This window comes from Sinocyclocheilus rhinocerous, unplaced genomic scaffold (genome assembly GCF_001515625.1).
Source record: "Sinocyclocheilus rhinocerous isolate Xijiao unplaced genomic scaffold, SAMN03320098_v1.1 scaffold946, whole genome shotgun sequence".
NCBI classification, from domain to species: Eukaryota; Metazoa; Chordata; class Actinopteri; order Cypriniformes; family Cyprinidae; genus Sinocyclocheilus; species Sinocyclocheilus rhinocerous.
In genome coordinates, this window is record NW_015633151.1 from 2,191,873 (window position 1) to 2,205,208 (window position 13,336).

General features: G+C 36.7%; 1 protein-coding gene across 1 annotated transcript in view; it reads left to right on the forward strand.

Moving 5' to 3' along the window:
• The window catches only part of LOC107743189 (integrin alpha-10-like), a 39,199-nt gene that overhangs the window by 23,539 nt on the left and 2,324 nt on the right, over positions 1 to 13,336 (forward strand). The window contains exons 9-28 of the mRNA XM_016556330.1: positions 4,071 to 4,236; positions 5,360 to 5,433; positions 5,585 to 5,729; positions 5,847 to 5,995; positions 6,956 to 7,099; positions 7,248 to 7,451; positions 8,586 to 8,716; positions 8,890 to 9,056; positions 9,146 to 9,288; positions 9,483 to 9,593; positions 9,704 to 9,789; positions 10,051 to 10,192; positions 10,903 to 10,995; positions 11,105 to 11,181; positions 11,381 to 11,470; positions 11,575 to 11,659; positions 11,742 to 11,855; positions 11,952 to 12,059; positions 12,930 to 13,043; positions 13,154 to 13,249. Of these exons, the coding sequence (XP_016411816.1) occupies positions 4,071 to 4,236; positions 5,360 to 5,433; positions 5,585 to 5,729; positions 5,847 to 5,995; positions 6,956 to 7,099; positions 7,248 to 7,451; positions 8,586 to 8,716; positions 8,890 to 9,056; positions 9,146 to 9,288; positions 9,483 to 9,593; positions 9,704 to 9,789; positions 10,051 to 10,192; positions 10,903 to 10,995; positions 11,105 to 11,181; positions 11,381 to 11,470; positions 11,575 to 11,659; positions 11,742 to 11,855; positions 11,952 to 12,059; positions 12,930 to 13,043; positions 13,154 to 13,249 (2,439 nt within the window). The remainder of the gene's footprint in view (positions 1 to 4,070; positions 4,237 to 5,359; positions 5,434 to 5,584; positions 5,730 to 5,846; positions 5,996 to 6,955; positions 7,100 to 7,247; positions 7,452 to 8,585; positions 8,717 to 8,889; positions 9,057 to 9,145; positions 9,289 to 9,482; positions 9,594 to 9,703; positions 9,790 to 10,050; positions 10,193 to 10,902; positions 10,996 to 11,104; positions 11,182 to 11,380; positions 11,471 to 11,574; positions 11,660 to 11,741; positions 11,856 to 11,951; positions 12,060 to 12,929; positions 13,044 to 13,153; positions 13,250 to 13,336) is intronic.

Sequence of the window (13,336 nt, forward strand, 5' to 3'; positions counted from 1 at the left end):
GTGACGTTAAAACCGAGGTACGTACCGAACTGTCATATTTGTGTACCGTTACACCCCTAATATATATATATTCAGCTTATTTAAAAGGTATTGGTTGGTCCGCTCAATTTTCTGTCTATAGTTATGAGCTCAGATTCATGAACTGGTAAATGTGGACAGTGTGGCCTATTTTGGATTATTTAATTTATTACATAAATTTTCAGCACAACAATCTGACTTCTAGGGGGTCTTTAAAGGGGTCCTATTATACTTTTTCACTTTTTCAACTTTAGTTAGTCTGTAATGTTGCTGTTTGAGCATAAAAAAAATATATGCAAAGTTACAAAGTTCAAAGTCCACTTTAAAAGGAGATATTTATTTATAATGAAAAAATAAAATGCCAATAATAATTTTGTTTCAATATTTCAACAATAATCACAATTACACTGAAAAAAAATGGTTTAGGATTTAGTTTTAAACCATTTTCACTCTGAAATTGCTAGTAAATTTCACAAATAATTACGAAGAAACAGCAAGAAACATTCAATAAAATGAAACATTTTGAATAGAAAGACTGAAATTGTATTTTCTTGTCAAACTTACTTCAATCGTCTTTGTTGTAACCTTTTTATAGTGTACAAATTAAAAGTAGTATATTTGTTTTATTATAATTCACATTTGTGCGTAAAGCACCCAAAAGCTGACATCAACACATATGTCATATAGAGCTAAGGGCTGGATTTCGTATTCATGATGGCTCAACCAATGAAGCAAATTTGGTGTAGGTTGAACTGCCTGTCTAACCAATGGAAGACTTTAAAAGACTTGAAACTTGAAAACTTGAAAGCAGTCTTTATTTTAGCATTTCTGTTTGGTGCCGCTAGTGGCACACTTCACCTTTAAAATATTCTGACAGTGGAACTGAGTATGAACTCCTCATCAGATATAGTTTCCTTTCATCAGGCTATTCATGTTTACAGTCATATCTTATAATGTCTGAAGGCAAACAAGTTTTTTTTTTGGTCCTACAATCTGAGACCGTTCCAGCAGAACAGATTTTACACAGGAGGAAAGCTGATAGCTTGTTCTAATTCATGGAGGATTCAGAGAGAGCTCTTGCATATTTTAATTCTGGTATTTGTAATAAGACTGTGGAACCACAGGTAAAACCATCCATGATCCCTCATTACCATGACTGGATGTGGCTATAGTTCCTATAAAACAAACTATGACATTTGTTATTAAAAGTAGCAGACGCTGAGAAATGAAACATTATTATATTAAGAATATAACAGTATTTAGTAAGCCTTTTAACATTGACTGTTTGGCAGTGCAGGTAGAGGGTTAGTGCTGTTTTAGTCTTTCCCATAAGCAGCAGAGATTGACAGCGCATAATCAAAAAGAGTGGTGCAATTTAAAATTTTCCCCAGTGCAATCTCTAACAAAATTTAATATAAGCCCATTGGTTATACAGTGCAGCTTAACCACAAGTAAGAGTCGAAAGAACTAAAAAGAACCAGAATAAATGTCAAACCATCTGAAAGTCATTTACTTTTCAATTTTAACTGCCTCTCACTGCTGTTCTTGTTGATTTGACATTTCTACTGTACTCCACTTATTGGAAGTACAGGACTGTGTGTAAACCTGCTCCTGAATGAGCCCATGTTTTGCTCTATTAGACAAATAGTGCCAGAATGGTGTCCGGATTTGCAGAGTCATCTGGGTAATATGTCTCTCTGCGTCTCCTCTGGGGAACTGTGGAATAAAATTATGACAGCTGGTTTTAATGCCCCGCCAGCCAAAGCATAGCTTTCATGTTTTTATGTGTTTTATGTTCTCCCTCTCTCCTTTCTCGTTCTCTTCCTCCTGCACAGAACTAGGGAACGGATGGAAAAGTAAAACACTCGCGGGAGAGAAGAGAAACAACCTCAGATGAATTTCTGTATTGGTCGTGTGGCGCAGCCAGGATATGTTTTAGACATTACAGGATAGAGATGCTGGGAATGTGAACACGGTGGGTGCGGAAGTGGGTGGGAGTTCAGAACAAGATACTAGGAATGTGCAACAATTACCACTGTAAATTACGGCAGATATGAACTAAAATAGACTGAATATTGTAGATTTGATTGCTTAATTAGTGCTTATGAACTCAAATACCTTCCTGTGTGTGACTACCTTGGTACTAGTTGGGAACATGCTTGGAAAGTTTCCAGTTGCTCTCTGATTGTTTTTGAGAGCAGGAATCCGTCCCAGTCTCAGATGAGACCTAGTAAGAAATCCTCAGTTCTCTGTCCAGGGTGTCAAGCCATCATCTCATGATAGCATGAACACACCTCACACTAAAGGAGAACAGGACAGGATAGATACGAGAAAGAAGGGAGCAGGATCAGGATTCAGGAAAGGACCACAAGTCAGGACTCGAACATTGCACTTTCCATTTCCACAGTAAATGTGGCAGATTATTTTGAGGGCTCTTAAAACTGTAAACTGCAAGAGGTAAAGTCGCATTGCAAGTTATTTAGTCACATTTTGAGATATAAAGTCATATTGTAAGATTTGGGGCCCGATTTACTAATAACTTGCGCCAGTGCAAAGCCGCTTTAGGCATTAAAAAAACTACTTTCAGAAAAGACACGCAGTCAAAATAGCAATAATAAATAGCATTGAAAAGGTGTGGGGCAAAGGTGTGCATATGCATTTGTAGGAGTTTCCCTTTAAGGCGCAAAATAAGGTCTAAGTCTGTGGAAGTCAGTTTACTGTTTCCGTTTCAGTTTACTATTTTCGCCATTATTTAACACCCCAAAAAAACATGTCCTAAACCAATTGCATCTATGTTGTTAGTAGATGTACCTGACTATCATCAGCTCTGCTTGCTTGCGCTGCTCTTGATTGATTGCGTTCATTATTATGGAAATGCAAAGGCTTTGTTTGTGTTCTTTCATTTGTGCATTTTCAGTAGATCACCTGGAGAACATTCCACTCCCATTGCTTTGAAGCCCGAGACACACTGCACGATTTTCGGCTGTTCCTGATGAAAAACTAGCATCATGAAACCATTGTGGTGACTTCTGTGATCGCGGCTTCTAATCGGGGGTCCTGTGTCATACAGTAAGAGAGGTTCAAAGATGGCCGTTGTCCCGGTCTTGCGACCAAACATAAAACCTATGATAATTTTCTGACAGTGTCAGAAATTCAGCATGATCATTGCACTATGACCCACGTTTACTGACCAGCCAATAAAAATGCGATATGAAATCAACACGACATGGCGCTAAAACATAACTGCTTACTTCAAGCTCTTATCCCTTCCTCTTTCGCCGCTTCCCTTTTTTTCAGCACACATAAAAACTACAACTGCCAAAGTGTGATTCATCATGCTCTTTTTGTTTAGCACTAGCACATGGTAATGACGTTTTATTCTTCAATAGAAACGTGCATCGTAGCGTACGAGTCAGTAGGTGCCATCATCATACAGTCCATGCAGGTCGCACCCATGTTTTTTAGATCCATGTCGCACAGTGTGATTTGCAATGATCTTATAGGAAAGCTAAAATCGTGCAGTCTGTAGAAGGCTTTAAGGGATTGTGGATCCAGATCTTCATAAATTTGAAAGATGAGGACAAATAACTATGACTGGACAAAACTTTTGACCCATATTTCTCATGTTGACTGGAAGTAGTTTATCCGGTCATCATATCCAACCAGCTGAAGTCTTAGGGACATAGGTGCATGTCAGTGGAGAGTGAACTCATGGCCTGGCACCGATGGTTTTCAGGGCTTGTCATTAGTGGTGTGTTGCCAGTGACTATGAGTGATATTCTCTCTGTTTCCTCTGCGTAGGTGTTTCTAGGATGAGTTTCCTCTGAGTCCTGTATCCCATCATTGATTGATCTATCAGATAATCTGCTTTCACTCTAATGGAATGGAGGAGGTGTTGGCTCCCTTGATGAGAAAATCTATGTTGTTATTGTTCTTCTTCTACTATCTGACTTGTCTCAAACAAGACTAGTGAACAAAAGCCTGAGTAATCAGCATTTCCGATTAATTTACGATCAGTGTATACTTGAAACAATTTGCTCTCTCTTTCACAGGTATTAGGTCACTACATCCGCAGACAGCAAGATCCAGAGACCTTTATCAATGAGATTAAGTACATTGCCAGTGACCCCGATGAGAAATACTTCTTCAATGTGACGGATGAGGCTGCTCTAAATGACATTGTAGATGCATTGGGGGATCGCATTTTTAGTCTAGAGGGTAAGAGGAAGAACATTCATCCTTAATGACCATAAAAAACAGATTTTCTTCCCTTGAAGAGCAAGTGTGCTTCTTTGACCTAAAAAGAACAGAAAATCAGATTTGCCTTTTATTGAGGATGTTGATGATGTTTTTTCAACATATTTGGACACTTGAACCAAACTTGAAAATGTATGCAAATACAAAACATGTCAGACCAAGCAACATTTAAGCCAGGCAGGAAGGATGCAAGGGAGGAGATGGATGACCTTAAAGTAGGCACAGCTGTTCATTCACAGGGTACATAGGTTAGAAGCACAGAAAGAAATATGATTAGCCAATGCTGTGCACTAACTGGAATTCACATTTTATGTAGCCTACTGTATATTTTGCAGTCAAACATGTTGTACTGCCATTGATAATGATAACTGATCCTGTTTTATACATTTTCCACTTTTCAGGATATGTTTTATTTTTATTTAGTTTTTGTACAGTAAGAAAGGTGCATTGGTTAACCAAGATATAATGAGTGTACTTTTTCTTGAACTTTAATGCTCCAGCTCAGCGGATTTTTACACAATTATGTTAAATGTGGGGCTGGTAAGATGTTTTTGAAAGAAGTCTCTTATGCTCACCAAGAAGACTGCATTTATTTGATGAAAAATGCAGTAATAATGTGAAATATTATTGCAATTAAAAATAACTGGTTTGTAATTGAATGCATTTTATCATGTAATTTATTCCTGTGATGAAAACGCTGAATTTTTGAGCAGCTATTACTCCAGTGCTCAGTGACACATATTCCTACAGAAAGCATTCTAATAGGCTGTGTTGTTGTTCAAGAAACATTTCTTAGTATCACAGTTGAAAACAGATTCCCTGATGAATAGAAAGTTCAAAAGATCAGCATCTATTTGAAATAGAAATATTTCGTAACGTTATAAATGTCTTGTTTTTTGAACAAATTAAATGTGTCCTTGTTGAATAAAAGTATTAATTAAAAAAAAAATCTGACCCCAAACATTTGAAGGGTAGTGGGAAAGGTTTATTGATATAAATGACATTTACATTGTAATTTGATTGCAGCACTTGTATGTGTATTCATTTACAGTGTGTAATGCAATGTCAATGTGTGCTGTTGCAGGGACCCTGGGATACAATGAAAGTGCCTTTCTCATGGAGATGTCTCAGATTGGTTTTTCGACACACATTTTAGATGTGAGTTTCAATGTACTTTATGTTCACATGCAGTTGTGCCTATTTAAATATGTGTAATTATAAACTGAGATATACTATATGTACAATAGATGGCCTAAAACATGCAATCGTACTGTAGTAAAGAGCTATATTATTTTGGACCATACTGTAGGATGGCATTTTGTTTGGCATGGTGGGTGCATATGACTGGGAGGGAGGCGTCCTGAAGGAGAGCAAAGAAGGGCAGCTCAAGCCCTCGAGAGAGGCCTTCGAGAAAGAGTTCCCATTGGAGCTGAAGAATCATGCAGCCTACTTAGGTAACATTTTACTTTGTGAAACCAACCATCAAATAAATAATTCTTCAAGTTTGTATGTTAACATAACATTTACGGCTATTTACTAATGCTTAGATGTGGACGTGTGAACTTCTGCAGGTTACACAGTGTCATCAGTGATTGTAGGTGACTGGAGGAGGTTGTATGTTGCTGGTGCACCTAGATTCAAGCACAAAGGAAAGGTCATCCTGTTTGACCTCACCCCTGAAGGCGATGTCATAATCACACAAGCCCTAAATGGAGAACAGGTGGAGATTTCTCCTTCATTCTTATATTTATTTATACTGACACCCTCCACTCTCACACACTCTGTCTCTGATCCACAAATGAGATCTCCATCAAACCCTTGTGTGAAGTCAAATTCTTTCAGTTTTGCATTATGCTTCTTTTCTCAGCTGATTTTTTTTATTGCTTTTCCTCTCTCAGTCCTTCTTTCACACCACATTCCTGCTCTCTTACAATTAATGAGTTTATTTTCTTACTAAATAATCTTTCTTACTATTTCTTACTTTCTAAACAAAATCAAACAGGTTTCATTTTCTCAGACCGCTCCTAAAACCAAAGTGATACTTAGAACAAAATCCAGAGGTTCGGGGTTCCCACAGTCATGGAAAACCTGAATAAATAAGGGGATTTTTAATTGCTTTTCTAGGCCAGGAAAATTCACAGAAATTAATACAATCTTAAACATTTCTATAATGAATGTACATTTTTTCTAGTCATGATCTGCCCTAAAATATTTAGTCAGCTAGGTATTGCTTTTGTTTAGAGCTTTAATAGAGTAAAACCTGCTTGCATGCTTCCTTTTGTAAAAGATTTGTTGTTCTGAGTCAGTTCTTTTCATTGAATCATTCAAATGCATTCACAAATCAGTTTGAGTGATTCATTATAGAACCAGTCTAAAAAAGGGATTTTTCTTTCATTCTTAACATAGACAGTGTAGGCTATTTGTTCTTATTCATATTCATATTTATCAGTATTGATCCATACTGTGTATATGTATGTATGTATATGTATATTTGTATGGATATCTATGTGCATGTATATACTTACTGACTGGCTGACTTTTGAACGGATTAGTGTATATTTTTCAGCATTGGTCATTTATCAGTCATAACATCAAATTTATAGACTTATTTCCCTAATGACATTGGTTAAAAAGTGTGGGAACCTTCAGATTGCTTAACATCTTTATTCTCTCTCTGCAGATTGGCTCATATTTTGGCAGTGAGGTGTGCGTGGTGGATGTGGATCAGGACGGAATAACAGACATCCTGCTCATAGCTGCTCCCATGTTCCTGGGAGCAGGAAACAAAGAAACAGGCAAAGTCTATGTCTACTGTCTGGATGGGGTGAGAACCACAGTGGCACTACTGTTTGTGTGATGTATATGTGAGAGATTCATTCTATCTCGCTAAACAACATATTCTTCTAGACTTAAATATATGCCATTTTAAATGTCTCTGTTTCTGACTCTATGTCTGTCTGTCTCTCTACCAGGATGGTTTTGCTCCTAATGGTACACTACATTCTCAGAAGAAAGCACAGGATGCACGCTTTGGTTATGCTATGGCTGTAGCTCCTGACCTTAACCATGACGGATACGCTGACCTGCTCGTGGGAGCTCCGCTAGAGGATGACCACCAGGGAGCTCTTTACATCTACCACGGCGACGAATACTACATCATACCTCAGTATAAACAAGTAAATATAAGACCAGGCAATCTGTAGACATCACAAAAAAAAGAATTGCAAAATAAATATATATATTTTATATATATTAAAATATGTTGTGATGAAAATGAAGAAATATGTTTAGTAGTAATTTTAATAGATTTTTTATTGAACTTTACAAAATTTACAAAAAAATTAATTATATTAAATTGTATTCAGTTTTGAGAATGTACACTACTGTTCAAAAATTTGGGGTCAGTAAGGGGTTTTTTTGTTGTTGAAAATTTTTTGACATTTTTGAAAAACAAGGTTGCATTTATTTGATAAAAAATATGGTAAAACACAGTAATATTGTGAAATATTGATTTATTTTTTATATATATATTTTTAAAATGTAATTTATTCCTGATGGCAAAGCTGATTTTTTTAGCAGCACTTCAGTCTTCAGTGTCACATGATCCTTCCGAAATAATTCTAATATGCTGATTTTGTGCTCAAGAAACATTTCTTATTATTATCATGTAAAAAAAAACAAAAAGAACAGTTGTGCTGCTTAATTTTTACGTAAACTGTGATATATTTTTCAGGGTTCTTTAATGAATAGTTACAAAGGTTCAAAAGTACAGCATTTATTTGAAAACTAAAACTTTCTTTAACAGTATACATGTTTTCACTAACTTTTACTAACTTTCGGTCAAATTATTGCATCCTTGCTGAATAAAATAATTATTTCTTTAAAAAAAACTTACTGACACCAACTGACTGTAAAACTAGTGACCACTTTTAAACTAGTAATTGTGCTAAAGTGCAACTATTGCAAGTATACTTTAGGTACACCACTTTGTGACTGATATTACTGATATTATTCAAAAATCATACAATCCTCATCATGACATTAAAACACATTTTAGGCTTAATATTAAGAAATGTGCATTGTGCACAAGTAGTACTCCAAGTAAAGTTTAATTATAATTTTTATATCAGTAAGTCTCGAGCGATAAGTCAGTAAATATGTTAATAGTTTTGAAACTATACTTAGTATTTTAAATATATTACATTTTTACTAGGGTGACCACTTTTTTTGATGGTCTTTAACTTTTAGACCCCATTATACCTGTCATTTATACTTCACATACTAATAAAGTTCTCTTTTTCTCTTTGTAGCGTATCCCAGGCTCCTCTCTCTCTGCAGGGCTGCAGTATTTTGGCCGTAGCCTGAGCGCTCTGATGGATCTGGATGGGGATGAGTTACTGGATCTTGCTGTGGGAGCACAGGGCACTGCCGTCCTACTGAAGTACTCTATGCCTCATTACAGTCTTGTGTTTTTATGCATCATCTAAACACTGCCATCATAGTCACCAATTCGTCACTTTAAATTGTGTGTCAAACAGTAGTAAAGTCACGTTTTGAATGAGCCGTGGTAACAACTTCGCTTGACTCCTCCTGACCTCTCTCTGTACTCTACAGGTCACGCAGTATAGTGCAGATCAACGTCAGCCTGTCTTTCCAGCCACACTCCATAAATGTGATACAGAAGAACTGCCACAGGGCTGGACGAGACTCCGCATGCCTTAACGCCACAGTTTGCTTTCTGGCCCTGTCTCGCTCTCCTGGCTCTTATGGCACATATTTTGGTAAAGTGTCATGTAACCAAAAAGCTTTTCTTCCATTGCTGTACTACATACACTTACTAAACTACCACCACATCGGTTTATTTGTATAGATATGCAGATGGGGGCCATGTTGGATGACAGAAAGATCTTGGCTCGTGCTCTGTTTGACTACAACTCCCAGCGGCAGACCCTAATGGGCGTCACTGTTCATGTAGGGCAGACCATGTGCTACACGCTACCATTTCATGTCTTTGTAAGTCTAAACGGCTTAAAAATCAATGAAGTAAAAGATAATGTACATTTACCCGGTCGATATCGCAAAAAGGGGTTGTTTTGCCCTAATGGCCGACGGACTGTACATTATCCTTCTTATTACATGAGTACTTACTGATTGCTTTCAAGTAAAAGTGTTCTTCTCTCTGTTTCTGTCTTCCTTTATATATCTAGGATACAGCTGATTACATCCGACCAATCAGCTTCACTTTGCGCTTCAAAATCAATGACACAGAGAGCGGCCCGGTACTAGATGAGGGCTGGCCGACAACATTCAAGAAGTCTGTGAGTGCTATTCAGTTGACCTATCCATTGAAAAATAGGAATATAAATGAATGGGTTTTCCCCTCATACTGTTGGCTAACCCAAAGTTTGATCTCTTTTATTGCCTTTAGATCCCATTCTTCAAAGACTGTGGGGAGGATGATGTGTGTGTAACTGATCTGGTTTTACAGGCCCATATGGACATTTCTGGAACAAGGTAACAGAGAAATTGTCCTCCTGCTGTTGGCATGTATAGAATAAGCACACCTAATGATCCACAACTAGTCCAAACATGTTGACCATTGGCAGAACTAATTGCTTTAACCCCTAGTGCTATGTTAATAGTTAAAATAGAAATATTTAGAGTAACATTTTTAAAGAGTTAACCAGTTCAGTGACTAATAAACCTGAAACCGTGATTGAAATAGCATGTGTTATGGTAATGTAACGTCAATCTTGCTCTTATCTGTTTTTGCAGGCAGCAACCGTATGTTATACGCAGCCCTCGGCGACGACTTGCAGTAGAAGTACAGCTACAAAACCGGCTAGAAAACGCCTATAACACTAGCCTCACTCTTCATTACTCTAAAAACCTGCACTTCAGCAGTCTGAGTATACGGGTACCAACACAATCTCTCCTTTAAAAAAAACATAAATGCATATTAGTACAAACACACCAGCATGTGTTAAATACAGCAGTGTGATTGTTTGGCCAAATGAGTAATATCGTAGATACTTTACTAATAAATGTCACAATTATGTATACAAAATATACACTTCCATTTAATATTTTGAGGTCAGATTTTTCAAATAAATGCTGTTCTTCTGAACGTTCTATTTATCAAAGAATTCTGAAAAAAAATGTATCATGGTTTCCACAAAAATATTAAGCAGCACAACTAATTTCAACATTGATAATAATAAAAAAAATGTTTCTTGATCACCAAATCAGCATATTAGAATAATTTCTGAAGGTTCATGTGACACTAAAGACTGGAGTAATGACTCCTGAATATTCAGCTTTGACATTACATGAATAAAATAGATTTTAAAATAGAAAAAGTTATTTTAAATTGTAATAATATTTCACAATATTACTTTTTCCTGTATTTTTGATCAAATAAACGCAGCCTTGATGAACATTAGATTTCTTAAAAAAAAAAAAACATTAGAATGGTAGTGTAAGTATTTAAAGAAAATTCTTATTTATATACATAATTTATACAAAAGTACGGTATATTCCACTGTTTCATGAATCACACTACTTGCTGCTTCATTTCTCTTTCTACCTTATTTTTGTCTCTTTCTTTCTCTCTTTCTGTCTCTATAGGAAGACGCCCAGTTTAAGATTGAATGTACGGCTCTAAGCTCAAACAGTCACTCCTGTAATGTCAGTTATCCAGTGTTCCGCTCTCAGTCGAAGGTAAGCCTCTGAAAGGATGAAGGTTTGTCATCATAATTCATTAAAAACAGTCACTGAGCCGTTTGGGTTCATTGACCAGTGATTCTCCCAACTGCCTCGTTTTTCTCAGGTGAACTTCATGTTGGAATTTGAGTTCAGTTGTACGTCTCTCATCAGTAAGGTCCAGATGAAGCTTTTTGCTTCAAGGTACACACACACACACACACACACACACAAAACTTAAACCATTAGCAAATGGTACTGGCCAAGGATGTCATGGCCATTTATTTTAAATAATTACATTTTTTGGAAGATGCATTTAGAGTCATTTTAACCTAACACAACAAGTAAATAAACATGTGTTGAAAAATGTATATTAAATGTGTGTATGTGTGTGTTGCCACAGTGACAGTGTGGAGAGTGAAGGCACACTTTCGGACAACAGTGTACAGTTACACAGTATTGTACAGTATGAACCAGATCTCTTCGTCACAAGGTTAGTTCCCAACATCCCTTTCCCTTTTACAACCTTAACATGCATGGATGTTCAGTGTACAGTATGCATATGTGGTTGTCTTATTTCGGCTTAATTCACCACAGTGACTCCAACCTAAACCGCTATGAGGTCCACCCAACCAGAACCGTGTCTGAGGGGACAGGACCCGAGTTCTACACACATTTCAGCGTGGGTCAAAGTAAACCTGATAGGCTCATTGGTTTATGTTTAAAAAATCAGAAAGCTTCTGAGTACATGTTTTTGATATCAGGTGCAGAATCTGGGCTGTTACGCCGTCAGTAATCTGGAGCTGACTGTCAATTTGCCCGCCGTGGCTTCAGGAGACAGAGTTTTCGCGACTGTGGTTGATGCTTTCTCTCATAATGTTAGTATCATGTGTATGCATTTATACAGTCTTACTGTAATTCACATGCATCTTCGTGTTCATGTAGTTGTTGGTGTTTTTTCTGTTTATTTGTAGTCTTCAGGTGTGAACTGCAGTATAGTGGGTGATCTATCCAAGTTAAAGTCCAGCCAGAGAGATGTGCGTCCACTTCACCCAGAAGACATGAAGAAAACGGAACTATTGGTGAGAATACAGATGTTATGTTCACTGACAGGAAATTGACAACTGCATTCTTTAACTGAAGTAAATCCATTACGTTAAACTGAATTTTGATTTGTTGATTTAATTAGATTTTATTTGGAACTCGCTTGCAATTAACAACTTGCTGTCTCTGCATAGACATTATTCTTTGCCATCAAATCGCCATCAAATTCTAGAGCTGTCAACCTCTTTTTGTCTTGTTGAAAAGTAGGACAAAATTCCTGTTAAGTATTTGGGTGGAGGAGAAAATCAAATGAAAACAAACTGGAATGATTCAGAGTTTTGGCTGCATATCTATGAGAATGAAAGCAGCAAAAGAGGCCCACACTAGAGAGGGATACTGATACTAAAATTCAAAATGCGTCTACTGTATATAGTTTTTTGTATAAAGACACAATTTATGACAAATAAATATTATAAATATATATTTTACATTTTATTTGTATTCATTTATTTACTAAATTATTTACTTATTTTAATCTGATTTACATGTATTTATTAACTCATGTTTTCACTTATTTGAATAAATTTTTCTTTATTTTAATCATATTTTATTATTTATTTATTGTAATATTCATTATTGCATTATTGTTATTTATTGTAACATTTATTAATTATTTACTCTTTTTTTAAACTTTTTTAATAGCTTTTCTCCAAACATTTCCACAGACTCCCTAGCACCTCCTTGTAAACACTAGTTTGAAAACCCTGACCCAAATGATCAGGGACCGAAACCACCATCAGAGGCTGCATGAAATGATTCTATATGTAAAAAATAACCAGCAGATCGCTAATTTAATCTACTGCAGTAAATTATCTTATACTATAATATCATTTTGTTTTCATATTTAGAACTGCACTTCCTCATGGTGTGTGGAGGTTGTGTGTCACATCCAACAGCTATTGAATGGACAGACAGCCTTGATTCGCATCACCAGGAGGATACATGACAACTTCTTCAGACAGGTGACATCTCACACAGGCACACAGGCAAATGGCTACAGAGGTCAGATGTATTTACTGGGATGTGTTTGTGTTTCAGTCTCTAACCTCTGACTACTGTGTGCTTCTGTCAGGCCAAGTTTAAAGCAGTGACAATAGTGGGCTCTTACCAGCTGTCTGCTCGGGAGTCCAGTCTGATTATAATGGGAAATGCTGCCCTCTTGAGGGAGGTGAGAAAACTGACAGGACACAAACTCATAAACCTGTCCAAACCTGTTCCTGGAGGGCCACTGTCTGGCAAAATTTAGCTCCAACCC